This window comes from Geotrypetes seraphini, chromosome 10 (genome assembly GCF_902459505.1).
Source record: "Geotrypetes seraphini chromosome 10, aGeoSer1.1, whole genome shotgun sequence".
Lineage (NCBI taxonomy): Eukaryota > Metazoa > Chordata > Amphibia > Gymnophiona > Dermophiidae > Geotrypetes > Geotrypetes seraphini.
Window position 1 is genome coordinate 120,962,339 of NC_047093.1, and position 27,895 is coordinate 120,990,233.

At 44.8% G+C, this 27,895-nt stretch overlaps 2 protein-coding genes across 7 annotated transcripts in view; one reads left to right on the top strand and one right to left on the bottom strand.

Moving 5' to 3' along the window:
* Positions 1-2,506, bottom strand: part of SYT3 (synaptotagmin 3) — a 109,215-nt gene extending 106,709 nt beyond the window's left edge. For all 3 annotated transcript variants that reach the window (XM_033962098.1, XM_033962097.1, XM_033962099.1), the window contains exon 1: positions 2,033-2,506. The gene's annotated coding sequence lies outside the window, so the exon portion shown is untranslated. The remainder of the gene's footprint in view (positions 1-2,032) is intronic.
* C10H19orf81 (chromosome 10 C19orf81 homolog) lies at positions 2,185-15,311 on the top strand. 4 transcript variants are annotated; one of them, XM_033962101.1, is made up of 7 exons: positions 2,185-2,343; positions 3,607-3,745; positions 3,836-3,944; positions 4,035-4,155; positions 7,655-7,794; positions 10,185-10,407; positions 14,778-15,311. In XM_033962101.1, the coding sequence occupies exons 2-6, from the start codon at positions 3,682-3,684 to the stop codon at positions 10,384-10,386; spliced, it is 636 nt and encodes a 211-aa protein (XP_033817992.1). In that variant the 5' UTR covers positions 2,185-2,343; positions 3,607-3,681; the 3' UTR covers positions 10,387-10,407; positions 14,778-15,311. The 4 variants fall into 4 exon arrangements, with proteins under 4 accessions (XP_033817992.1, XP_033817991.1, XP_033817995.1 ...); XM_033962100.1 differs by lacking the exon at positions 14,778-15,311 and adding an exon at positions 11,844-11,962 and having other exon boundaries at positions 2,186-2,343; XM_033962104.1 differs by lacking the exons at positions 2,185-2,343; positions 14,778-15,311 and adding exons at positions 2,357-2,501; positions 11,844-11,962.
* The last annotated feature ends 12,584 nt before the right edge of the window (positions 15,312-27,895 follow it).

A 27,895-nucleotide genomic window follows, 5' to 3' on the forward strand; every position in this document is an offset into this window, starting at 1 on the left:
TAGTGTCCCTTTCTATGTCCTTAGTGCCCTCAGTGCCTCCTTCCCATGTCCTTAGTGCCCCTTTCTATGTCCTTAGTGCCCTCAGTGCCTCCTTCCCATGTCCTTAGTGCCCCTTTCTATGTCCTTAGTGCCCTCAGTGCCTCCTTCCCATGTCCTTAGAGCCCCCAGTGCCTCCTTCCCATGTCCTTAGTGCCCCTTTCTATGTCCTTAGTGCCCCTTCCTATGTCCTTATTGGCCCCAGTACCTCCTTCCCATGTCCTTAGTGCCCCCAGTGCCTCCTTCCGATGTCCTTAGTGTCCCTTTCTATGTCCTTAGTGCCCTCAGTGCCTCCTTCCCATGTCCTTAGTGCCCCTTTCTATGTCCTTAGTGCCCTCAGTGCCTCCTTCCCATGTCCTTAGTGCCCCTTTCTATGTCCTTAGTGCCCTCAGTGCCTCCTTCCCATGTCCTTAGTGCCCCTTCCTATGTCCTTATTGCCCCCAGTGCCTTCTTCCCATATCCTTAGTACCCCCAGAGCCTCCTTCCCATGTCCTTAGTGCCCCCAGTGCCTCCTTCCCATGTCCTTAGTGCCCTTTTCTATGTCCTTAGTGCCCTCAGTGCCTCCTTCCCATGTCCTTAGTGCCCCCAGTGCCTCCTTCCCATGTCCTTAGTGCCCTTTTCTATGTCCTTAGTGCCCCCAGTGCCTCCTTCCCATGTTCTTAGTGCCCCCAGTGCCTCCTTGCCATGTCCTTAGTGCCCTCAGTGCCTCCTTCCCATGTCCTTAGTGCCCTCAGTGCCTCCTTGCCATGTCCTTAGTGCTCCTTCCTATGTCCTTATTGCCCCCAGTGCCTCTTTCCCATATCCTTAGTGGCTCCAGTGCCTCGTTCCTATGTCCTTAGTGCCCCCAGTGCCTCCTTCCCATGTCCTTAGTGCCACCTTCCCATGTCCTTAGTGCACCCAGGGCCTCCTTCCCATGTCTTTAGGGCCCCCAGTGCCTCCTTCCCATGTCTTTAGGGCCCCCAGTGCCTCCTTCTTATGTCCTTAGGGCCCCAGTGCCTCCTTCCCATGACCTTAGGGCCCCCAGTGCCTCCTTCCCATGACCTTAGGGCCCCCAGTGCCTCCGTCCCATGTCCTTAGTGCTCCTTCCTATGTCCTTATTGCCCCCAGTGCCTCTTTCCCATATCCTTAGTGGCTCCAGTGCCTCGTTCCTATGTCCTTAGTGCCCCCAGTGCCTCCTTCCCATGTCCTTAGTGCCACCTTCCCATGTCCTTAGTGCACCCAGGGCCTCCTTCCCATGTCTTTAGGGCCCCCAGTGCCTCCTTCCCATGTCTTTAGGGCCCCCAGTGCCTCCTTCTTATGTCCTTAGGGCCCCAGTGCCTCCTTCCCATGACCTTAGGGCCCCCAGTGCCTCCTTCCCATGACCTTAGGGCCCCCAGTGCCTCCGTCCCATGTCCTTAGTGCCCCCTGTGCTCCTTCTTATGCCCCACTCACTGCCTTCCAGCCTTTGTTCCACCCACTCCCCCGAAACTAGCCAGCCTACCTCTCTCCCTCCTTCCCTGCCGCGCTAAAGCCAGCCAGCCTGCCTGCCTCCCTCCCTCCAGTGCCGAAGCTGTGCGTGGGGACAATGGGACAGGGGATCTAAAAATGGGACATATGGTCACCTTAACCATGCTGCTTGCAATCCTTGTGTCTGTCTGTGTTTATGATCCCTGGTTTTGTTCCAGTATAATCCTGTCACTCTCTTCATGTGACACAATTAATATCAGTAATTGGCTTTAGTACGGGAAGGCAGTAATGAGTGGTGCATTCAGATGCCTCAATGTCTCGATGTATTAAATAAAAGCCAGACCTAATTGAATGACTGTGGATCTCTCCAAAAAAGTAATTTCATTAGACTTCACTCTAATTTGGAACTGCATCTTAGTGCCTTAAGATGCTGCAATTCAAATCACAGAAGCCAAGCTCTCTCCAGAGAGACACAGAAGTCAGACAACTGGAGGGGCTGGCAGACCCCAAAGGGCCCCAGCATAGCCTTGGCCCCAAAACACAAACTCACCTGGCGTCACTCTTCCTTACACTCCACCATGGTGGTATCTCTGTTGGGACAGGTGAACTCCAAAGATGTATTTGCAAAGAGAAGAAAGGTCCGTTCCCGGGCCCAGATCGCAAGCTCAGCAGGCCTTGCGGTTCAAGAGAGTCCGGACCCCTGCAAGTCTGCGCTCTGGTTAGCAAATCGGCGCGAGGGGGCGCTGATCCGGCACCCGATTCGCGTTCTAGAGGCGGAACGCTCCGATCTAGAACCTTAGAACGCTCCGAGGTCGCAGCTTTTAAATGAAGAAAGGTCGTTTGTGTCCCAGGGACTGCAAGGTAAAGAGAGCATCTGGGGCTCTAACTATCTTTGCCCCAGCTCAACGGACACACCTTTAACAGGAAAAGCTTAAACTGATCCTGGACTAGGTGCAAAAGTAGGAACCATGAGAGGATGCAAAAAAGTCCCAGCACAAGAGAGCTCTTTCTGGAAAAGGGTAAAACCCGGATCTCAACCGCCGTTATCTGTTGCTGGGTAAAACACGGACCTGGCGGATCTGAACCTGCACGTCCTTAAAATCTGAGCTCCGTGCCACTTTTTATTTGCAACCGTGGAATAACAACAAAGTAGAACAGACTAAGCCACTTTTAGTCTCAGCATTAGGATCCTCAGAGTTGAGGTCTGTCAGAGCCATGACCTATGCTGAGACCAAAAGTGGCAAAACTGCTCTTTCAGGAGCTCTCAAAGTCGCCTAGAGGTTAGGGCAGTTGTTTTGGGCCCTGCTCATCTGAACCAAGCCAAGATACATTTTCCTGCCACAGCTCTGGGGTAAAACACAGACCTCCCTTAGCTAAAGTGTTAATAAAAGATTGTCGCCACAATCCTTGGGGTCAGAAAGAGCAACAGATACAGCGGTGGAATGAGGGGCTAAAACATGGACCTGTACACATGGAATCTGAAACATCAGCTGTCAACAAATGAAGATTTTTAAGGACATGCGGTTACCCCTTGAGTCTAGTGCCACATCCACTGAACCGCGTCCCCTGCTTTCAGGCCCGAGGGTGCATGCTTCATTTTCCCCAGGCCTCTTTGTGTGTCTTTGATTGTGATTGCATACATCTTCCATTTCTTGTACAAAAGTAGGCCGTGAAAGTGTTGGATGGTAATTCCTAATGGGGATGGCTTTTGCACTGTCACCCAGGCACGATGTCCATGGATGGATGGGTACAGATGGGCAAGTGATCACTTGCACCGGGTTTTCTGAGCATAGACCAGTACAAAATACTGAAATCGTTGTGTTCCCTGCACAGGTAGCAGACACGCCGCTGTGCTGTTACAGAGCAGCTCTTTGATAAACTGTCCTCAATGAGAACCACCTCAAAGAGGGACAGCACCTGTCTTTCACTCCCTGTGCCTGGGATACCATGGTGGCAAGCCCTTTACGCCTCTCATTCAAGCATGGCACCTGAGTGGGGGAGGGGGGGGTCTGCATGCCAGGATCAGAGCTGCCCCTCTTCACCAACCCACTTTTAAAATTCACTGCTCTCTTAGATGTTATGAAGAGGTAACGATGTGATTTTGGATCCTTTCTTCTGTTGCAGTAAGTCTCTCCTGGGCCAGGTTCCACTTCAGCTCAGGCGAGAAGCACCAGTGACCCTTTCCATCTCCCTGACAAAATGCAGGAGATGCAGAAGGAGGAGAGCAAGGCCAAGAGTGGTCTTGGTAACTGGTGGGACCCAGGTAGGTCATGTTACCGGCAAAGGACACTGCATGGGGCTGCAAATAGGAAAGAAAAACCTAGAATTCCTTCTCAAAACTCCTTCTTTACAGATTGCAAACAGAACAATAACAGCAGTCTGGAGATGTCTCCGAACCTTGCACTTCTCTCCGAAACTATTCACGCAAGCAACCTGGGGAGATCCTCTATCCTGAAGTCCACGTGAGTCTGCACGCCTCTCAGTCTCTCCTTGGAAATTGCATATCTCCCTCAAGAGAGGAGTAAAGTCCTCTCTGTCCTTTGTATTCACAGGAAACGTCACCTGAAGCAGATTATCCTCGAATATGAGGCCCTGGACCTGGAGATGCCGTGTATTCGCAAGTTTCAGAAACCGCCGGCTGCACAACCCCTCACTCTCTGCATGGAGTGTACGGTGAGTTCACCAAAGTGTGAGAATCACGCTCCGTCAGGCCGAAAGACACAGTTAGGCCAAGGCCACACTTCACAAAGGACAACTCAAGCGGTGAGAGGGCAAGCAGGAGAAAATGAAGAGAAAAAACAATCTGATCTGTCTTGAAATACAGAAAAAGTGCAGTGCCTGGCTTTCTCTATCAGCCGGAGGAGCCGTGAAACTTGGGCTTGCTTGGTGACCTCTAGCAGGGTCAGGTTTGGGACTGAAGGGTGGATGTGGGATACCGATGCCTGTGGCTGGTCCAGAGATTTAAAGGGGTTGAATGCAAGACCCATACAGGTCCCCAAAATAGACACTCAATTTTGGGCACAAGCAAATTAATGAGCGTTTATTCAGGTATTTTATTAATGTATGTAATGTTGTGATCCGCCTTCTATAAAGGCGGAATATAAATAGAAACATGATGGCAGATAAATGCCAAATGGCCCATCTAGTCTGCCCATCCACAGTAAGCATTATCTCTTTCTCTCTCTGAGAGATCCCACGTCCTCTTGAATCCAGACACAGTCTCTGTTTCCACCACCTCTTCCGGGAAACCTTTCCACGCATCTACCACCCTTTCTGGAAAAAAGGTATTTCCTCAGATTACTCCGGAGCCTATCTCCTCTTAACTTCATCCTATGCCCTTTCATTGCAGAGTTTCCTTTCAAATGAAAGAGACTCGACTCATGCACATTTATATTAGGTAAGTATTTAAACGCTTCTATCATATCTCCCCTCTCCCGCCTTTCCTCCAAAGTATACAGATTGAGATCTTTAAGTCTGTCCCCATACGCCTTATCACGAAGACCACACACCATTTTAGTAGAGTTCCTCTGGACGACTTCTTCCTGTTTATCTCTTTTTGATGGTGTGGCCTATAATGAGTTAATGAGAATCATTGGTGACAATTCGTGCTGGGGCTCTTCTATAACATCCACACCTACATTGTTCAGCACTCAGCTCAAAAGTGTCATGGCTGTGGGAGGGGCATAGGAGGTTCGAGGGGTGTTCTTTGATGTTAGGTGCAATGTTATGGAGTGCTCGTGTTTGCGCGTCTAGAAGCCAAAAAAAAATAGGTAGCTGCGATCACAGAGTGAGAGGTGACTTTGCGTCCCTTCAGCAAGATTGCTTTGTTCAGAAAAAAAAACTCATAAGCGAATCAGTTCTATTTTCATGACGACGCTGTGGAACCAGCTGCTTTGCTAGAAGTTTCCACTGCGGGCCGATGAGGTAAATGATCCGACGCTCCTAGGAATTCTCTGAGCATCGGAGCATTTACTGAACCTCTACCATGGGTTGCAAAAGGAACCCTTAGTTTTTAGCTCTGGATTTGTTATATTATTCTACATTTGATCCTTTGATCTGTTATATATTTTAGATGGATTATTTTATAAAGTTATGAATGATTTTTGTTTTAGATTCATATTTTTTATGTTAAGATCATTTGTTTATTGCAGATTATGTCTTGTTTAGACTTATCATGAATGTATTTCTGTAATCCGTTCTGGGCTATTTGAGAGGATGGTCTAAATAACCAAGCCCCTCTTTTACAAAGCCCAATAGCGTGGGCCGCTGCGGTAACTGCCCCAAAGCCCATAGGGATTTAAAGGTCTTCACGGATTTTCCCACACAGCTTTGTAAAAAGTGTGTGGGGGGGGGAGGGTAAAAAAATTAATGTACACCAGATTTTGTCAGGCATGAAAAGTTTGGCACAAAATCCACGTTAAGCCCACTCAGGACAGAGCACCCTTTATAGAATATTAATTTAGTAGGCATCATGGGCAGACTAGATGGGCCATTTGGCCTTTATCTGCCATCATGTTTCTATGTCATTTACTGAATCTCCAGCCCTGCATGTATAATATGTATATTATGTCTAGCACTATATGATATAATATGTATATTATTACATATGATATATACTGTGTTTCCCAGAAAATAAGATCTACCCCGAAAATAAGCCCTAGCATGATTTTCGGGGTATGTCTTAATATAAGCCCTACCCCTGAAAATAAGCCACGCTTTCCCCTGCCGCGCAGCCAAACCCCCACTGACCCTCCATCCTTCCCTCCCAACCGATCCCCGCCAACTGCGACCATAAATACCTTCCAGCAGAGGAGCGTCGGGACAGCAGCACTCACAGGCTGTATCGCGGCCTTCTTGCTGGAGCCTTCTGTGTACTGATGATATCATCAGTAATGTGGCAGTGGGGGTTCGGCTGCTTAAGGGTTCTGCTGCACGAGGGATAGAAAGATGCTGCAGAGAGAAGGCACAAGGGGATGGGCGAGAGGGGAGGAAAGATGTTGCATATGTGGGGGAAAGGAAAGAGGAAGAATTGGGGTGAAGGAGAGGAAGGGAGAGATAATCATGTACATTAAAAAAATAAGCCCTACCCAAAAATAAGACCTAGTTCCTTTTTTTGGGTCCCAAATGAATACAAGACACTGTCTTATTTTCGGGGAAACACGGTACTGGTATTATTATATTTTTTGGTATTATATATGCAACAGAGGTTGGGGTGGGGTTTTTTTTCTCTTAATAGGTAATGTCAGACTTTTTTCCCCACTGAGATTTAAGGCATCTGCGTTCTGTGTGATTTTAGATTGAAGAGCTTCTGTATTGAGTGATAATCCATTTATTATACAGAGCCCTGGGTGGCCTGTTTGGTTGGAGACATGATTTATAAGAATAAGTTTAAAAAGAGGCTCAGGGTTAACTTGGACAAATGAAGGGCCATCTCAGCTAAACGCAGGGTTGTGGCTGAAAACAGCACATTGGGATACTGAAATCAGACATTCCCTTCCAGGACTGTTCTGCAACACCTACCCCAAATCTCAGGTTTCCCCTACTAATAAGAAATCAGAAAAGAGACAAAAAAGATCAGGGGCAGTAAACAGACAACAGCAAAAATGATCTGATGAAGGATGTTTTAAAATGATTCCTGAATATTGTTTTTGGCAAAGCATTCTCCCAAAGATGAAAGGGAGCTGGTAATCAGATCAGCAGGCGGTCCCAGGAACCGCCTCAAGAGAAGCAGCTAGCTTCATTACTCAGAAAAATGAATGTAAGCTGTAATTATCCAACATGCAAATTAAACGTACTTAATAACACATAAACAGTATAGCATGCTGAAGAAAAACCTCCACTACAGATGCCTTCTACTTGTGAATTAGCATCTCTGATCCTGAATCAAATTACCAAGATATACAGACAGAGGCACAGGCCTCAGATGCAGGCCGAGATTTGGAAATAGAGCAGAGACACATAGGGTTACCATATGGAAGTAAAACCCGGATGTCTCAATCCTTTTTCTTGAGCCATAAGGCAACCCTGGGGACACAAGGCCTCACATGAACACTGGAATACACAGAGCAGGGATATAGGCCTCTGGTGAAGGCTGGGCTAAGTAGGCCGTGCCTACACAGAGCAGGGACACAAGCCTCAGATAATGGTGGGGATATGTTTGTGTCTCCCACAGCCTGAGAAGGATTTCTGTCACAAAGATATCCTGAAAGCAATAGAGAAAATCGTACCCAAGGCTTTAGAGAAACGCCGAGTGTGCAGGATCCAGTTTGAGAATATGAATGTGATCTGTGGAACCGCTGGCCGAAAAAACAGGTAAGCAAGTACTGTCCTGAAATTTTAAAATATCCCTCCAGTCAGGGCTGTGCTCTGCCACATGAGAGAGAGCCATGTATTGGGAAACGTTAAGCAAAGTTCATTTCTCCCCAAACGCTTTATGAAAAAGAACATTGATCATTTCAGTAGCTGCCTTCTGGGCCAATTACATCCTGTTCATATCTCTTTGAAGGTGCGGTCTTCAGAATTGTACACAATATTCTAAATGAGGTTTCACCCAAGGCATTATCATGTCCTTTTCCTCTCCCTATGCAGCCAAGCATCCTACTGGCTTTCGCTGTTGCCTTTTCTACCTCACACAACTCATTTTTATAAGTCACTTATATATTTGATTCCAGAAACCTCACTATCCTCCATTTTGAAAGCATTTCCATGAATATACTCACCACAGAGGTCAGACTAGCCGGCCTGTGGTTTCCAAACCCTCTTTACTTCCACTTTTGTGGAGAGGAATCTCTTGCACCTTTCTCGAGTCCTCTGAAACCACTCCCAATTCTAAAGAAGCTTTGAATAGGTCAGACAGCAGCCCCACCAGAACGTCCTTAAATTTCATAGTGGTGATATAGTAAACGATAGCAAAGAAAGGCTCAACCCAACAAGACCATCAGAGCCACACCTGCCACTGGGGTGCAGGTTACACTCCTTCATGATCAAATATTAGCATCACAAACAGGGCGGTCAACGATGTCTTGATACAAGGATGGAAGAGGGGTTTTGTAACTTTGGTTGCAGGATAATCGTCTTCATTGTCAATGTTTGTCTAAACCAACAATCCAACATTTTATTCGTTATCAAGCTCAATAAGTCTTCCTCTCCTGCTCTGAGATACACCTATAGTATATGATATGAATGTAATATACTGTAAAATACGCATGCTTGTTCTTGGTTGATCTTGGTTGGTTGCCAAGTCACAGACCATAAAAACTCTACTTCCCAAACTTGTCTTTCCATAGTTGTAAAAGTTCACCCTTCACTAGTCTTCACAACTACTGCAGTTACCATCTAAGGGCGCCATGTTTTGCTTTGATTCTACCCTCTTTCCATATAAAAATCCTTTGTGGCTAACCCATAGATTTTTTTTATTCTATTACCTTTAGATTTATCTGACCCCATCTGTCTATCTCTAGTTCCTCAAATACAGTCTTCTGAAATTCACTCTAGGTTTACCTTCCTCCCTCTGCTCTTTGTGTCCATTTTCCATGCTCCTACAACTGGGTCTTCCTCAGTGAACAAAAGAGTGTGCAGTAATCTGGAAAGAAGAACTGGTACATAAATGATCCCCCCTCTCCTCCTCATAAACCCTGCAGTTCTGTTGCTTTTTAATATTATCGTTAACATATAACGCCTCTTCTCCTCCCTTTCTTCCCACCCTGTCCTTCCTGAATAGGTTATAGCCCGGCATAACTATATCCCACTTCTCCATGACCACAACTAAGTCCACTTCAGGTCCTAGACCCAGGGCTTTAGTTCAGTGTAATTTGGTTTAAAATGGGATGTTCCCCTTTCTCTTCTTTCTAAGTCCTCATTTATTCAGTTTAAAGCCAAGTTAAAAATGCATTTTGAAGCTAGTATTTCCCAAAATGTTCAATGAGATTTTGTGATTATTTTTCTGCTTAGTTTGCTCCGTGGCTCAATTTTCTTTTTGCTGGATTGATTATCTTGTATGTTTGATCTGTTCTTTTCCTACTTTGATTCATCTCTTCAGCTTTGTAATCTGCATTTGTGAAAAAAAGTGGTTTTAGAAAATCCTAATAAACATACTTCCCTTCAAAGTCGATAAAGACACATCAAGATGGTTTAGTTTATAAATAACAGTGAAATTACTGCAGGAAAAGAAATATGCAATCACTTGAAAAGGTATTTACAACTCTGTGCTCCAAACCTTGGATTCTGGTTCTGTCATGAGGACTTCCATGTCTCCTATCCTAGGGATGTTACTAGACACAGCTTCCAACACAAGTATTTAATGTTGTACATCCTCAAGGGCTTTGTCCACCCATCCTAGTGATCCCAGTTTGGAGCTCTCTTCCATCAGTTACGCAGACTGTTCCAGAAGACACTTTGATTTTTTCCTTTTGCTAAGATTTATTCTTACTTGGTTTAGGGGTGGGGGAAGGAGCTGGGAAACCTGCTTTAAGAAACATGGAGGAAGAGAGACTAGTGGCAAAAGACAGAGGGACTAAGAGAGATTGGTGGGGAGATATGTCACTGGCATGCATGGTCAGTAGAAGCAAGAGTTTTGCTGGCTCTGCATCCAAAATGACTCCTATTTAAATGTAGTGGAAATCGCTCTTCTAGACCCCATACCTTTTCATACTCTCCTTCCCTTCTGAGCTTCCCCTGTTGATTTTTTTTCTTGCTTTCTACAGATGGTTAATCACAGTGTCTGACTTCCAAACCCGAAACCTGTTCTTGAGATCGGGTCTGGTGATTGGCAAAGATTACTTCCTTCTCCGTCGCCATGATGACGTCATCATGGAAGATTACAAGCTGCACCTAAGGAGGGCACTGGCACGGAAAAAGATCCTGGATATGTTGAGTAACTCTACAGATGAGGACACTTTGGACTGAAGGCATAATCGAGAGAACCTGGTAAATAATTTTGTTTTTTAGTCACCCAGATCAAGATAACCACAGAGAGGGAAACACAAGAAAGCCACACCTGCTCGGAGTCAGTGTTTCGAGATAACATGCCAGACCCATGCAGTGCTATCTAAAAGAGAATCAGATGCAGATACCAGAACACCCAGGGATGTACGTGGTGGGGTTAGACTGGACATACCACAGTCCAACTGCAGTGGTCATAACTTGCCTAGCTCTTTAGCCACTGCTTCTCATAGCTGAAGTTGAGAGCATCACACTAAGCCTTGCAGCTGAGTGGAAATTATAGGTCAGAGCATTCAACAGGGCTGTAGGCCTCATCTGGGACAGGGGAGATATGATACCGGCGTTTAAATACTTGAAAGGTATTACCATAGAACTAAATCTTTTCCAGAGAAGAGAAAATGGTAAAACTAGAGGGCATAACTTGAGTTTGCAGGGAGGAAGACTCAGGAGTAATGTTAGGAAATTCTTCTTCACGGAGAGGGTGGTAAGTGCCTAGAATGCCCTGCCGAGGGAAGTGGTGGAGAGGAAAATGGGGATGGAATTCAAAAAAGCGTGCAATAAAAATAAAGGATCTCTAATTAGAAAACGAAGGATGTAAATTGAAGAGCTGAGGCCGGTCTGTGTCCCATATGTGGTGATTTGGTGTAGGATTGGGCTGTGGAGGGCATCGATGGGAACTCCACTAACATGGCCAGACTTTATGTTCGATATCCTGCAAACAGGATGGTTGGATAGGCTGGAGTGAGTTTGGACGGCCCAGAAATATCAAAGAAGAGATAAGTTAATTGAATCATGGACTGAATGGACCGTTCAGGGACAGAAACATCAGTTTGCTTTGATGAGTCTTGATTTGCAAAGACAGCACACACGCATGATGGTTTGCAATGAACCATCTATGTGCAAACAGTCCCGGCTATTACGAGCACTTTTTTTTTCACCCATAAACTGTGTTTTTCTTTGCTTACAACATGGGAAGTCATCGACATTTCTTATCTCATTGCAAACAGCCTAACCAAGCATCAACTTTTCCCAACTGTCCCCAGTGCTGGAAAGAGACACATCTGACCAGCTCTTGGACTGTGTCCAAAGTCTCAAAATCTATTCAGACAAGCTTCCTGCCTTTTGACTGCTCTGAAATCATAGCCTGCACCTGCTCAGTGCTGCCCCTCCCCCCCCCCCCCCCCGGCCCTCCGATTTCTATCACTGATTTGCACCATCAGAGAGACTTTGCTGAAAAGGGGGATTATCACACACTCTTTGGGGATAATGCTACAAGGACCAAGGGTGTAACTTGGAAGGAGAGATTTTATGCAGGTGTTGAGATGTCTCGATTGACTGTTTTAAGTGTATTTTATAAAACCATGGACATGGGTCCCCTTTTTTTAAAAAAATCAACCCCATTGTGTTTTCTCTCTTCACAGATCCATCATGATCCTGGTTCAGCCTTTAGTCTGGAATATCTCCTGTCCTTAGCATTTCCCCCTCTTCCTCCTCCTCCTCCTCCTTCTCGCTTCCACCATTACCCCTCCCTCCTCCTTCTCAGTAAAAAGCTGTATTGAAATCTGCCTGTGTTACTGTTCTGAATTCCAATCGTACCCAGCTATTGCTCCATGAGGATCTCCCAATCCTCCAGCTCGGAGCTAGGAGAGCTTTTGCAGTGCCATGTACTGGCAAGCTACGACTGCATTCTCCCAACCAGCATTAAGGCAGGCTAATGGTCTGTAGCTATAAAAAGTCTGGCAGTCTGCAGGCAATCCAGCTTTCTACAGCAGGAATGAATGTACACCATTTTATCACCCTAGAGGAAACTTTCCCTAGGTGGCAGCACCTTGCTGTCTAGGAGGCAGCATCTGGGTACTGGGCTTATAGAGAGTGTGCAATGCTTCCTCCCCTCTCAACAAGTCCTCCTGGCTGTACTCAGGTGGATGGATAGAGCCGTGCTTTCCAATCGGACTTTTGCTCTCTTCCTCTGGGCCAGCAGAAAAGACATCTCTGAAAATGCAACTATGGCACAAGCTTCTCATTTTCCTAGGTCGAACCGCCTGAGTGAAAGGTACAATTGAGGAGCAAGACAGAAAAAGAGCTTTCATGGACCTTTTTAGCCTTTTGTAGCTCTCCTACTCATAACTACCAGAATTCTAGAGGTTAAATCGAGAAGCAGTGGCAAGGGAAGGGTGGGGCTTTGGATATCCCACCCCTCTACCTGGGCTGGGGACTTGGGGAAAGCCACTGCTTATCCCTGGGGGTAGCTAGCAGGGGATCTTGATGGATCTCTCGTCTGACCCAGTATGGCAGATCTTAGGTTCCGAAGTACCTGGCACAATCCCAGAGAGCAACAGGATGCTATATTGTTCCATGGTGCATTCAATTCTGGTCACTGATATAGTGGGATTAGAAAAGTATCAAAGAAGAGGGACCAAGATGATAAAGGGAGAGGAACTCCTCTCATATGAGCCATTATTGAGATGGCTTTGGGAAATCCACTCCTTATTCCTAGGATGAGCAGCATAAAATCTGCTTTATTACTTGGGATCTAAATAGGTACTTCTGACCTGGGTTGGCCACTGTTGGAAACAGGATACTGGGCTTGATGGACCCTTGATCTGTCCCAGTTCTTATGTGAGCCAAGTCTAGGACAATCAATCCATTATGACATCACTGCTGAGGTTGGCTCTTAGGCATTGGTGGAATGAGGCGTTATGACATCACAAGCTCAGCTCTGGAATGTTGCTACTCTTTGGGTTTCTGCCAGGTACTTGGGACCTGGAATGGCCACTTTTGGAAACAGGACACTAGGCTTGATGGACCTTCCATCTGTCCTAGTGTGGCAGCTCTTATGTTCTTATGACTAAAGAGGTTGGGGCCCTTCAGCTTCGAAAAGAGACAGCTGCGGGGGAGATAGGATTGAAATCTACAAAATCCTGAGTGGAGTAGGACGGGTAAAAGTGGATCGATTTTTCACTCCGTCAAAAATGACAAAGACTAGGGGACACTTGATGAAGTTGCAGAGTAATACTTTTAAAACCAATAGGAAGAAATATTTTTTTTACTCAGAGAATAGTTAAGCTCTGAAACGCGTTGCCAGAGGTTGTGGTTAAGAGTGGATAGCATAGCTCAGCAGTCTCAAACTCGAACCCTTTGCAGGGCCACATTTTGGATTTGTAGGTACCGCAGAAAAAAATAGTTAATGTCTTAATAAAGAAATGACAACCCTGCATGAGGTAAAACTCGTTACAGTTTATAAATCTTTCCTTAATTGCTTCTGATCATTTCAGCTATACACAGAAAGTGAAGTTTAGATAGTTTTTCCACATTCTGCATGTTGCACTGTTTTCAGCTAAAATTATCAGAAGCAATTAAGGAAAGATTTATAAACTATAAAGAGTTTTACCTCATGCAAAGTTGTCATTTGTAGAGGGAAGAATCAATAACAAACTTGTGCCTTAATTGACCGGTGGTCACATCCGCAACCGCCTTCAGCTCTCACCTCCTGCAGCCCCAGACACAAACCGCCATCTTACATGAAGCAATCACCGCAAGGAAAGGTGCCGAATTTCACGAGAGTCCAAGAGATTACGTGCACAAGCTGCACTGCCTCACGTTCTGGAACCTGCCCTTCTCGCTGCTGTAACCTCATGCAAGCGCTTTCCTGCGTCTGTACGCTATTGTCCTCTCCACTCCACCTCACAATCATGTACAGACGCAGGAAAGCGCTTGCATGAGGTTACAGCAGCGAGAAGGGCAACGTTCCAGAACAATGGTAACATACTGAGGGCCTCAAAATAGTAGCTGGTGGGCCGCAAGTTTGAGACCACTGGCGTAGCTGGAGGAAAAGTCCATAGAGGTACGAGGGAAAGGGGGGGGGGGGCGCAAATGCATGGTGAGGGGAGGAGTGGGAAGAGGCGGGGCCAGACAGGAGGAGGGGTACCAGCACCCTACCAACATGGCACCTGGGGTGAACGGCCCCTCCCACACTTTAGTATGTCACTGCCAGGCAGAAACACAGAGCAGACCAACGATATCAAGGAAATGGCAATTTATTAGACAAGCCAAACCTGACATGGCCACGTTTCGCCCTCAGGCTGTGTTAGGGGAAAATGCTAAAATTCAATTAAAAACACATATAGAAACATACAAAATGGGTAATTCATAAAATTCTATAACAATAAGTAATATCATTGAAAATGAAATTAAATGAAGGAAAATGTACAAATAGAACATAAAAGTGTGTTTATATATATATATATATATATATATATGCCTTAATAGTGTTACATCAACATATTGTTAAGGATAAAATCACTATTCTTGTAATTTTATATCCTAAAGAATGTGAACTTTATCTTTTATTGCAGAGCTATTATCTGGAAACTGAAATTCAGGACTCAACCTCCCTTCACATGCAACATTCCCAAACATGACAGCAAACCCAGAAATGAACTTAAATATAATCAAATTGGTTTATTAAAAGAATTCATTTGATGATTACAAGGCAAAATTGAACTAGTGCATTGAGTTAATGTACAACTGGAGGTCAACAGCTGAACTACAGTTTGATCACAATGAAACCCTTCAAAAGTGGCTAGCTCTTATTCTATATACAGTATATCCAACCTACAGATAAATTAGTTTCTCTCTATAAATGTAGCTAAATCTTTAAATTAGATCAAAGGAAACGATACATTATCCCAAGTACTGATTCTCTCTGTGAATCAGTTCACGCAACCAACAGAGGAAAGAGACCAAAAAAGCAGGGTCCAAAGTCACCCCTCCTTCTTCACTGATGGAAAGTCCCAAAAATTCATGTATACGTGGCTTAGGACACTTGTCTTTACACAACTCCCAAAGGAGGGGTCAAGATATACAATAGCAACCAATTTTCACTAGCCATATTATGCTATACCCCTTCTCCTGGGCTTCTGATTGGTGCTCCGTGACCGTGCCAATTTCTCTTGTTCCTAGAACCTCTTAAGGGTCCAGGTTATCTTGCCCTAACATCTTGGCATGTCAGATCACTGATACATCTGTCCCCTTCAGCCCACTGCATGATCATCCAACTTAAACACTTTGAGCTAGATTCACTAAGCAAACTGATCGTGTACCATACATGCAAATGAGGGAAAACGGCATGCAAAGTAGGAAGGACATGATTTGTTAACAAAATTCAGGCACACCGATCCAAAAAGAAGCGACTGCTGGCATTCAGTCGCTCACATCTTTTCTGACAGTCCTGCCAGCCCTGCAGCCCTGAAATAACCTGCTCTCTGCCTCCCCGACTCTCCTGCCCTTTCCCTGCAGTGCAAGCCCATGGTTTTAACCCACAGATTTAAAGCAGGTTAAAACCACGGGCTCACGAAGTATAAAAAAGTAAAAAAACAGAGAAGCAAGTATGCATAGACCATCTACAACAGGGGTCTCAAAGTCCCTCCTCGAGGGCTGCAATCCAGTCGGGTTTTCAGGATTTCCCCAATGAATATGCATGAGATCTATTAGCATACAATGAAAGCAGTGCATGCAAATAGATCTCATGCATATTCATTGGGGAACTCCTGAAAACCCGACTGGATTGTGGCCCTCGAGGAGGGACTTTGACACCCCTGATTTACAAAGAAGATGCTCTGCGCATGCTTCTGGATCGCTCACTAGCAATCTGTGTGGTCGCCCCCATTAGCATGCTGACCCTCTGTGAATTCATCAGCCTGCCGCGGATCAGCCACAATCGTGCAGGTTAGTGAATCTAGCCCATAGTCAAAGCCAAGTAAAGACCAACCTAATTATGAAATCAGGCTTGTCAGACATTTCAGAGAGAGGGGGGGGGGAGGGAAATCCTACTGTCTTCCCTTTTAAGGTTAGTCACTGCTTTCATCCTAACTTCTCCTTTCATGTTAATAAAATAATATACTTAGTTCCTTATAATATCATGCCTTATAAAACTAACCAAAGGGGTTCATCATTCTTCAGATTATTCAGAGCCTTACCAAGAAGGGGGAAAAGAAAGAAATCACTCCCCCCCCCCTTCTTTGAGGCAAATCACTCTCTCACATTCACCTATGTCTCCAACAGCATATTAAGTAAATAAAAGAACACAAAGTTAAAAAAAAAGCCCAAAATTTATAATCAATGTAAAAAAACAACAAAAGTACAAAAACAAGCAGGATTAAAAACCTAAGGAGACACCTCTTCTTTTTTTAAAAAAGCAAAACCTCTTTCACGTTCACCTGTTTCCAATGAAACAGAAGTACACAACACATTCAGTGAATGAGGTGCTATTCGTTCTGTTTGATTTTTTTGAGTCCTTTGGCTGTTTGTAAGCTGACTATAAAGTTTGTATTGGCTTTCAATTGGTACTGTAGTACTATTCCCTGAATGTTAGGGTTACCTCAAAAAAAAGGAGGATGTGTGGCCCCATTCCAACCACAGCCCTGCCTTGTTCACAACTGGTTTGTTGATGTAACACTATTAAGGCATATATAGACAGAGATTTTGTCACAAGTACACTGGACAAACAGACTTTTATGTTCTATTTGTGCATTTTCCTTCATTTACAATGATATTACTTATTAATTGTTATAGAATTTTATGAATTACCCATTTTGTATGTTTCTATATTTGTTTTTAATTTTTTGCATTTTCCCCTAACACAGCCTGAGGGTGAAACATGGCTTTGAGCAGTGAGATCAACCTGAGTGGGGCAGGTGAAGTGGGAGCTGTTATGAATGAGAGTTTTCGAAAGTATGAGCAACCAAGGGACTGTGAGGGAGGAGCAGCATTAAGAAATCCTTAAAACGCTTCCTGGAGCCAAATATTCCAGAGATTTTGCTGAAAAAATGGAGAGATGAATCTTTCCATCTGAGAACAAGCATCTCCCCCCTTCCTCTCCAGGGATGGTGCCCTACACGATGTGCTACATTCATGAGGCTATCATCTTGGTCATGGTGTATGCCCGAGCTCACCCTATGTATCCACATGATCCAAGTGATCTCACACCACTTCTCACACACTTACTTATTGAATAACTGTGCTCAAGCCAAGAGTCCTTACTACAAATACATCAAATACTAAAGCACCAGGGCAAGAATGTTCTCGGTAATGCCCTACCGAAGGAATTAAAGTTAAAAAAGAACACCGGGAAATTAAAGAAAGGAATCAAGACTATCCTTTTCTCATACTACTTCAACTGATACTATGAAGTTGACAGAGAGAGGAAACCAGATCTTTCAGGGATGCATGTGAATAGATTATATTTAGTGGAAATGGCCAACCTTAAGAGGTATGTAAAAGTGTATAGTGTATTTAGCTGCAATAGTATTACATGTGTACATACATAAGACAACTGATTTGGTATAAACATGTGCATATAAGTAGGATGATGGATTATTGGCATGACCATGCTGGTATTAATAACTCTGAAACACCACCACAGAGCTCTGTGTATTTTAGTATAGAGCCCATGCATTGTAACACCTCACAACTCCTTATGGTAACATCTCTACAGAAGCTAAAGCTAAAGTGTCATATCACCTTTACAGAAGCTCATGTATTGTAGCTCCTTTGCAGAGGCTCATGAATTGACTTCACAGTCATTAGTAGCGGTATAGAAGCTCTCAATAATCATATTATGGAAACCGCTTAGCTATAACCGGGTTAGAAATGTTAATAATAATAAATTCCAGTTACTGGGGGGGGGGGGGGGGGGGTGAACTGAGCCACACTGGGATCTGTTCACAAACCCTTTTCCATGTCGAGACTCTCCATTTCCAATTCTTGCAGTTCCCTAAGAGCTTCCAGACCTTCTGGCAAGCTTCCGAAAACTATTTCAGCCTTCCGTGCAAACATTTCTTCTGCCAGGAGAAGGAAACTGTGAGCAGATGGTGCCCCTACAGGACAGGGATGAGAACAGCATGCTATGCAGCCAGACATGAGCAGTGAATTCCTAAATCCAAAATCTCCCCTCATGCAACGGAAATAAGCTAGGACTGAGCTGCAATATTTTTGCATCTAAGTTGAGGATCTTAAAGAGAGGCAGCTAGAGATACGGCTCTAGGAAGGGCTGGGGATCAGGACCATACAACTGGGCTTAGGAAAAGGTGAAGCAGTGAACATCTTATTGAATGCTTGACTGCCACATGACCAGGCTCCAAGAAATGAATTTTTCTCTGGTGCCAATAGCAAGATTTTATCGTACTCTAATGGCAACCTTTTCTTGAAAGGGAGCGAGGGTATTGCGCCAGAAGCAAACCAACCAGCAATCCTCTGATCTTTATTGATCCTGTTTTTATGCAAACTAAAAGGATGTTTGATTTCAAAAATGCGAAAAGAAAATAACTTTCAGTGTTGGGAGCAGTGTGTGTAAAACTAACCTGGAGCCTACAGGGTTCATTTTCAAAAAAGATAGATGTCCAAAAGTTGGCATAAACTGGCACTTGGATGTTCAAGTGAGCATTTCTGGACTTCTTAACCACTGTGCGGCCAGAGTAGAAATGGGCAGGGTTTGGGTGGGTTTAGACTTGGAAGTCCTACAGCTATAATCGAACTCTTCCCAGGACGTCCTAGATCAGGGGTGTCAAACTCAGTCACATAAGAGGCCGAAATCTAAAACATAGGCTACGTCGCGGGCAGAATTTTTTATTAAGAAACTTAGGGGTTCTTTTGTTAAGGTTTAGCGCATGCTGAAGATTAGCACACGCTAAATGTGCACGTTAATAAAAGGACCCCTTAGTTTTAGTAGAAGTATAGGGCCACAACCTCTCCAACCCCACACCGGCTCTATGATGTAAACAAAATAAAAAAGACTTTTCCTCTCTCTTTTAGGTCCTAGTTCACGCTTGCTGTCTAACACCAGCTCTGGCAGGATAAACATTTCAAATCTGACATTGCAATCACAAAACAGAAAATAAAATTATTTTTTCTACCTTTTGTTGTCTGGTCATTATTCAAATCATGTTGGTTCCAGGCTCTGGTTGTCTTCTGATAACTCGCTTGCCAAGATCTCCTGCCCATTTGTCGTTTTTCTTCTTTCTCCATGCTAACCATCCATCTGCCATCTCTGTCCTCCCCTTCCGTTTCCCTTCCCTCCCCTGGAGCTCTGGCCGAACCCGTCCCCGTTCCTGCACCTGGGCAAGACCCTGGAGGAGATCTGGAGAGCAGCCACCCCCACCTTCACCAGCTTCCCCACCATCCGAATGAAGGACGTCTTGTCGGAGCAGAGCGTGGCGGCCGTGAGACATGATGCATCCTGCGCTTGAACCTATAGCCCGTGGTGCTGATGTGGCGCTTGTAAAACGTGATGGGTAAAAAAAATGTCTACCGGCGGGCCAGATTAAGTACATATTTGTTATTTTCTCGTGGGCCAAATATTATTACACATAGGGCCATATTTGGTCCATAGGCCAGAGTTTGACATCCCTGTCCTAGATGGAACAGACATTTTCAACTAGACCTGTTTGAGAAGCAACTAAGTGCCAAAGGGGCACCCAAACTGACCAAGATGACCACTGGAGGGATTAATTAATGAGCCCCACACACTCCCCCAGAGGTCACTGATCCCCTCCCACCCCCAGGGCAGGATTAATTTGTCAAGGGCCCCTAGGCACACAAGTCCACTGGGCCCCCTGCCCCAACCCCATTTATTTACCCATTTTCTTATTTGCTTTTTTATTTCCACTTTATTTCTTTTATTTTAAAATTCAAAACAATCAGTGCCAGTGTACAGTTTTTCTTCTATGCAACCTCTAAACATCACAGAACAAATCCCCCCTTCCTTCCTAGACACCAATTTATATTTTGCATTTGGGTAGGAGGCATGGGGCATGGTGGATGGCAGGAAGAAAATTTAGTACCCGTCATTTTATTGGACTAATACATTTCTCAATTAGCTTTCAGAGGTTAAAACCTCTTTCTTCAGGTCAGTAACCTATACTGCCGTTACAGTATCCATGTCCTGACCTGAGGAAATGAGTTATGGTCTCTGAATTAGTAAAAAAATGTATTAAAATTAGTCCAATAAACAGGATCGCCTTATTTCCATTTTCTATTAATAAACGATTATCAACACAGCTACAATAATACGTTATCCTAAAGCAAATATAAATAAAACAGATAGAGATTTTTTTTCTACCTTTGTTATCTGGTTTCTGCTTTCCTTATCTTCTCAACATTCTCTTCCTTCCATCCACTATCTGTCCTCTCCCTGCCTCTTCCATGTGGCATCTGCTCTCTTTCTATGCCTCTTCCAGAAACTATATGTCTCTCCCTTCATCTCCCCCCCCCCTTCATTGGTATGGTATCCATCTACTTCTCTCCGCTCCCCCATGGTGTGGCATCTGTCTTCTTCCCTTCAATCTCTCCCTCCCTCCTAGCAGATTTTAGCATCTTTCTCTCTCCTCCTTTCCTCCCCTCAGATTTGGTATCTGTCTCCTTCCTCCTCCCAGGTGTGGTATCTGTCTCCTCCCCTTCCCCCCTGCTCTGGCATCTCTCTTCCGCTCCTTTCCTCCTGTTCTTCCTTCTCAATTTATTTTCTGCCTCTGTCTAAATTCTCTCTTACTATTCATTCTTCAATTACTCTTTCACTGTGTCTACCTATAGCTTGCCACCTCTTTCCATCATCTCTTCCAGTATCTAACTCTATTCTCTTCTCCCAATCCAGCATGTGCCCTTTTTCTTTCTCTCCACTTCCTTCCAGCGTCTACTCCCCTTTCTCACCCCCTTTCCATTCAATGTCTGCCCCTCCCAACACTTCCATTCAGCATCTGCCCCCCTCTCCCCCACACTTCCATTCAGCATCTGTCCCCCTCTCTCTACCCCTTCCATCTACTGTTCACCCTGTTTCACCCCTTCCATCCACTGCCCAATCTGTCATTTCCATTCAGAAATGAAAGAGCATATCCTCTCTCTCAGTGTCCGCCCTCTTATCTTCCCATATGGCAATTTCCCTCTTTCTATGTCCCTTCAATAAGCTGTCTGGTCTGTTCCCCTTCTCTCCTTTGTAAATGATTAATTTCAGCTTCACCCCTCTCCATTTTTCTGTCTCCACCCCTTCCCCTATGTTCTGGCATCTCTCTCTCTTCTCCTTTCCTTCCTTCCTTCCCACTCAACCCCATGGCCTGGCATCTCTCGCCTTTCCTTCTCTTCTACCTCTCCTTCCCTCCCTCCCTCTCTCTCCATGCTCTGGCATCTCCTTTCCTTCCTTTTCCCTCTGGTCTGGCATCTGTCTCCTTAGTTTCCCTTCCCTTATACCCTGGCATCTCTCTGCTCTCCTCTTCTATCTCTCCCTGCCCCTCCATTATCTGGCATTTTCTCTCCTTCCTTGCCCCTGGTCTGGCATCTGTCTCCTTCCCCCTCCAAGTGCAAGTGATGGGTAAATGCAGATGCTCAGTTAGAGAGTTGGCCTTAGAGTGCTGGTAAAAAAAAATTGAAAAAGAGGACTTTAGCAGTGGTCCTTTGAATACTGGCTACACTTGTAAGAGAACCCATAAAACCCTATCTTTGTAGAAGGCTCAGTCACACTGGATGCTAATCGTTTTGGATTTTCTTTTTCTCCTTCCTGTAAGGATTATTCATGTACCTTAAGGAAGGAGAAGAAGAAAATCCAAAATGATTAGCATCCAGTGTGACTAATTAGAAGTTGACTGCTTGAGTCTTGTACGCTGGGCGGTCACCTGCCAGTTGCTGTGGCCCTTGGGGTTTGGTGGGCAGTCTGTCACGCCCATGAGCTCTCTCTCCAGTCTGGGCCCATCTCCGTTGCTCGGTAACCCCAGCGGAGAGGCAGTGAGACAGGTAGTGGGCAGGAGATGGGAAAGCGTCCTGCTGTCTCCACAATAACGGCCTGTAAATGAACTGAACTCAGGCCGCGGGGCTCTAACATGACGCGCCCTTGCTTCCCTTCTCCGACGAAACAGGAATGTTGTAATTTCCTGTTTCGGATGCGAAGGGAAACCAGCGCGTGCAGTGTTAAGAGCCCCTCATCCTGAGTTCAGTTCGCTTGCAGGCGAGAGAGTAGTGAGGGAGTAGAAGGGAGGGAAGAAGACCTCACCAGGCAGTTGGGGGGGGGGGGCCCTGCCCTTCCTTGCTCCCCCCTAACGCCGGCCCTGGGGCCCCCCTGATATTTTGAGGCCCTAGGCATGTGCCTACTGGGCCTACCCATTAATCTGGCTCTGCCCACCCCCAAATTTGAATGAAATACATGACTCTAGAACAGCAGCACTTGGTATGGGAAAGCCTAGTAGAGCATCATATAAGTGTCTTAAGTAGTCAGGTGGGTGGGCTAGTGAACCCTAGAGAGGAGGAGCCACTACATTTATGGTGGAAAGTGTGAGCCCACCAAAACCCTACTATACTGCCTTATATGTGCCACCTTCAGCCATAAGGGCTATTGGGGTGGTGGACAAGTGGGTATAGTAGGGTTTGGGGGAGTTTTGGAGGGCTCACCATACATTATAAGGGGGTTATGATGAGATGTACATCTGGCACTGTTTATGTGAAGTTCACAGCAGTGCCTTCTAATGTGCCCCAGTATTCTCTTGGCATGTCTGTGTGGCCAGTCCATTAGAAATCTGGCCCCTCTCACATCCAAATGGGCTTTATTTGGATGTTTTCAACTTGGACAATATTGTGGTCAAAAATGGGGAATCAAGTTAGACATCTTGAGATTGGACATCTAATTGAACGTCCCGGTGGCCAAGATGTCCAACTAGATGATTTTCAAAAGAAAAATTTGAACATCCAGCATTTTCAAAAATGGACCCTTCTGGAAGTCCAATTTTGGATGTTTTGTGAGAAACATCCTATCGAAATGCCCCTCTATGTACACACACCCACATACCAGGGGGTGGGGGTGATTTTATCATTTTCAAGCAATCATGTGACACTGGTCTCTTATAAAATACCAAGAAGCATAAAAGTACCCCTATGACATTTCATGTGCACTTTGGCAGTACACGTGTACAGGGAAAGAAGTGGGATGTGGCATCTATGCGTAAGGGGTTCTTTTACTGCCATGCTGTGGACCACCAGAACTAACAAATCGATTCTGGAGAAGGATTTTAGGTGTGCCATGGACTGCCAGAAGAACTAACAAATCAATTCTGGAAGAGATCAAACTGGCTATGTCACTTGAAGCCCAAATGATGAAGTAACTGTCTTATTTTGGTCACACCATCAGAAGAGAAAGATCATTGGAGAAGGACATTGGGAAGATCGAAGAAACTAGGCAAAGAGGGTGACCTGGCTGAACATGTTGAAAGGCAAAAGAAAAATCCCATTGGTCCACAGTAATAAGGAGCAACCGAAACCAAAAGAAGAAAAACTGTGGAACTGATGTTTATTGTACGCAATCAACAGTATCCACATTAGCTTAGAAAATACGGACCCGACACGGGCCGTGTTTCAACTTGACCATTTTCATCAGGGGTTCTAAGGTTGGTGGTAAATTTGGAGCAAATGTGGATGAGAGTAGAATTGGAAATCGAAATTGGATTGTAGTGTCTCAGACAAAATGAAACGTCCCTAGCGATGCATAGGGTGAGTAAAGATGAGGGTGACCTGCAATCAGATGGCTGGACACGTTGAAAACAACCATGGGAATGGTGCTGGAGAAACTTATCGGATTAGCACAAAACCGATTTCTTTTTAGATCCGCAAGGGCTCCAGTACGAGTCGATGGCACCTAACAACTATCAAACAAGTGGCCATTAAGTGTCATGAAACCCACAGGTATACAATGGGCTCTGTGGCATTTAACACACACTAATAATTATTAATCCATTAGTCGAAAGACTCCAAAATGCCCTAATTTCTATATGTCCTCAAAATCATGGGTGTGGATATGTACACCTTTTCCATGTGCAATTTCTGTCATTCTAGAGCTTTATAAAGAGAAATACATTTCCTAAGTGAGGGGTGTAGTGAATTCCTGAAAATGGGCATATGCTAAGCACCCCTCACAAAATGACCTGAGCTGTGTCTTTTGCCGAGACACACACACACGTAATCTACTCATCCACATGCATGTAAAAGGTATGTACAGATGCATGATCTTGCTCTGCGCCTACAAGCATGTGCATGTCTTTTAAACTTATTTACAGTAACACTGTGGATAACACTTACATTGGTTTATTTCAAAATTGTGACCAATGCACTTTTCCGCAATTACCAACGGTCCTCCCTGTTCTCAGTCAGGTCAGTGGACTCACTATATTTAAAGATAAGCTGCAGACCTCACAGCATATCCTGAAGAAAGTCACAGCATGATGGCTGAAATGTCGGTTTTACCTACCCAGACGCGGCAAGACCCGGACAACAGCAACAGTCATGGCGCCAGTTATGGAAGCCTAAGAGAACAAGGTTGTTCAAAGTTATTAAACCGCAAGGATTGTCAAAAATTGCAAGAGGACCTTGGGAGACTGGGCGTCAAAATGGCAGATGACGTTTTAAAGTGAGCAAGTGCAATATGTGATGCTGGGTTCTGAGTTAGGAGTCACTGTTGAGGATACGTTGAAACCCTCAACTTAGCGTTAACTTTATATTATGTATGTTTAACCTGTTCCGAGTTCTTAGGGGAAAATGGGATAGAAAACAAATAAATAAATAAATGTGTGGCGATGGCGGCTAAGAAAGCAGATAGAATGTTAGGAATTATCAGGAAAGGACCAGAAACCAAAGATGGAAATGTTATAATGCCCTTGGATCATTCTATGGTACAAGCCACATCTTGAATACTTTGTGCAGTTCTGGACGCTGCATTTCAAAAAAGATATAGCGGAATTAGAAAAGGTACAGAGAAGGGTGACGAAAATGATAACAAGAATGGGACGACACTCACGATGAGGAAAGGCTAAAGCGGCTCTTCAGCTTGGAGAAGAAACAACTCGGGGGTGGTATGATTAGTGTTACCAGATTTCCTCTTTAAAAAGAGGATTCTGCCCACAGCCCCACCCCCACATGAACCTCGTGTCTCCGGGCCATGTCTAGAGGGCCTCTGCGCATGTATGGACGTCAGGCTCACATCAACATCCACGTATGCACAGAGGCCCTCCAGCTATGGCCCAGAGCTCGGGGCCTTCCAAAACCCAGACAAACTGCCGAAAAATATCTTCACACTTAGGGCTAAGACACCAATGATGCTTCATGACATTAATTCCTACCAGAACACTTGGCGTTGCTCACATGTGCAGAACACAGATAAGCCCTATGCGAATACAGGACGAAACCCTAAGATGGCAGACTCTGCATGCAGTACAACACCAAAGAAATGCATTTCTTCCTGAACAGTGCAAAATATAGACAGCACATGTAAATTCTGAAAACTGACACATTTCAATCCCTAAATTGAAAATAAAATCACTTTTCCTACCTTTGTTGTCTCGTGATTTTATTTTTCTATTCATCTTTTCCCGGTCTCTGGCTGTACTTCCTTCTGTTTGTGCTCTTAACTGTGTTTCCAGGGCCTTCATATCCATTGGCTGTTTTTCTCTCATTCTTCATTTTCTGCCTACATCCATCTTTGGCATTAACTTTTAACATACCTGTGCAGCATGTTCTCCCTCTCTCTCCATCTCTGTGTACCATCTCCTCCCTCTCTTTCCCTCTCCTATTGTCTGATATCTGTCTTCTCCCTTTCCCCCTCCTATGGTCTGGAATTTTTATCCTCCTTCCCACAGTCTAGCATCTCTCTCACCTCCTTCCTTTTTTTTTCCTCCTCCCCCCTTTATGATCTGGCATCTGTTTCCCTTCCTTCCCTTGTAAATCTGCTTGTCAATGCAGACTGTTGTAAATGGCTGTAAATTGTTGTAAATCTGCTTGTCAATGCAGATCCTAATCTAATTGATGTAAACCGCCTAGAACTCGCTGGGTATGGCGGTATATAAGAATAAAATTATTATTATTATTATTCTCCCTGCCTTAATCTGGAATCTCTCCCTCCTCCTTCTTTTCTCTGGTCTCAAATATCCCTCTCCTTCCCTCCCCATTCCCCATCCAGTGGTCTGACATCTCTCCTTCCCTTTACCCCCCCCCCCCCAATAGTTTTGCATGTCTATCTGCCCCTTTCCTTCCTTTTCCTGGAGGACTGGCATCTTTCCTTCCCTTTCTTCCCCCATGGTCCAGCATTTTTCTTATCCTCCTCATGCTATTCCCCCTCTCCCTCACAGGATCAAGAAGCAGAGGAAAAGCTTCTAGGTCGCTGAAGGAAGGCAGTGTGTTTACTTCAGTCAGGCTGCCGGCAGCCTGAAGATTTAGAGCAAAGCCACTGGAAAGAACGGTGAGCAAGTACCGGATCCCATGAGGGGGAGGGGGACTCTGGATAGGTGCACAAGCTGCTGTAGGGTTACTAGATGTCCAGTTTCCCCGGGACAAAAGTAGTAAAGTAAAAAAAAGTCACCCAGACTCCCAATAGAGTCCTCAAAAAGAGGACATGCCCAAGGAAACCCGGACATATGATAGAGGTCTATAAAATACTAAGTAGAAGGTCTATAAAATACTGAGTAGAGTGGAAAAGGTAGATGTGAATCGCTTGTTTACTCTTTCCAAAAATACAAGGACTAGGGGACATGCGATGAAGCTACTAAGTAGTAGATTTAAAACAGACCGAAGAAAATATTTCTTCACATAATGTGTAATTAAACTCTGAAATTCATTGCCAGAGAATGTGGTGAAGTCAGCTTAGCAGGGTTAAAAAAGGTTTGGCTAATTTCCTAAAAGAGAAGTCCATAAGCCATTAGGCTTGGGGAAATCCACTGCTTATTCCTAAGATAAGCAGCATAAAATCTGTTTTACCTCTTTGGATCTAGCTAGGTACTTGGGACCTGGGTTGGCCACTGATGGGAACAGGATGCTGGGCTTGATGGACCTTCAGTCTGTCCCAGTATGACAATTCTTATGTTAATATATTCCATGATCTTCTTGGTAGCAAAGGGCCTGATGGGCAATGAGTTCTATGATCCTATCTGTAGCACAGAGACATCAAACTGCAGTCCTGGATGGCCCAAAACCAGTCTAGTATTCAGGTTATCCTTAATGAAAAGCATAATATCTATTTATATTACAAGGAAGCCAGTGCATACCAAAATATCTTAGGCATATTCATTGCATAAGTTGTGATTGAAATACTCACAAGATGAAATGACTTATGGACTCTACACATGTGAATCAATTTGAACGCTCATTTTTTGTCGATGAAACAGGAATAGGCTCTTGATGTTGTGATTTTTCATTACAGTACTCCCCTGAAATTCGTTCCGTTCAGGAGCACCCGCGAATTATGAAAAACCGCGAATCAGTTTAAACCTTTTTAGAAGATGTAAACCCGTGGGGGAGGGGTTCTGCAAGCTTCTGGAGCCAGTTGCTTCTTAGTCATGCTGACCGCAGATGCCATTTTCTTTTTCTCTGACGGCAGCAAAGGGCTTCCATCCCCTGGCAAAGAATGCGGCGTTGAGGATTTCCTGGCACCAGATGCGCAAAGTGCTGTTGAAGAGGCCAT

What these genes read in the sequence shown, in the direction of transcription:
- C10H19orf81 (XM_033962101.1), top strand. Translation starts at nt 3,682, where the DNA reads ATGCAGGAGATGCAGAAGGAGGAGAGCAAGGCCAAGAGTGGTCTTGGT. An exon ending in TGGTAACTGGTGGGACCCAG is followed by an intron (nt 3,746 to 3,835) that starts GTAGGTCATGTT and finishes CCTTCTTTACAG; the next exon opens with ATTGCAAACAGAACAATAAC. An exon ending in TCCTCTATCCTGAAGTCCAC is followed by an intron (nt 3,945 to 4,034) that starts GTGAGTCTGCAC and finishes TTGTATTCACAG; the next exon opens with GAAACGTCACCTGAAGCAGA.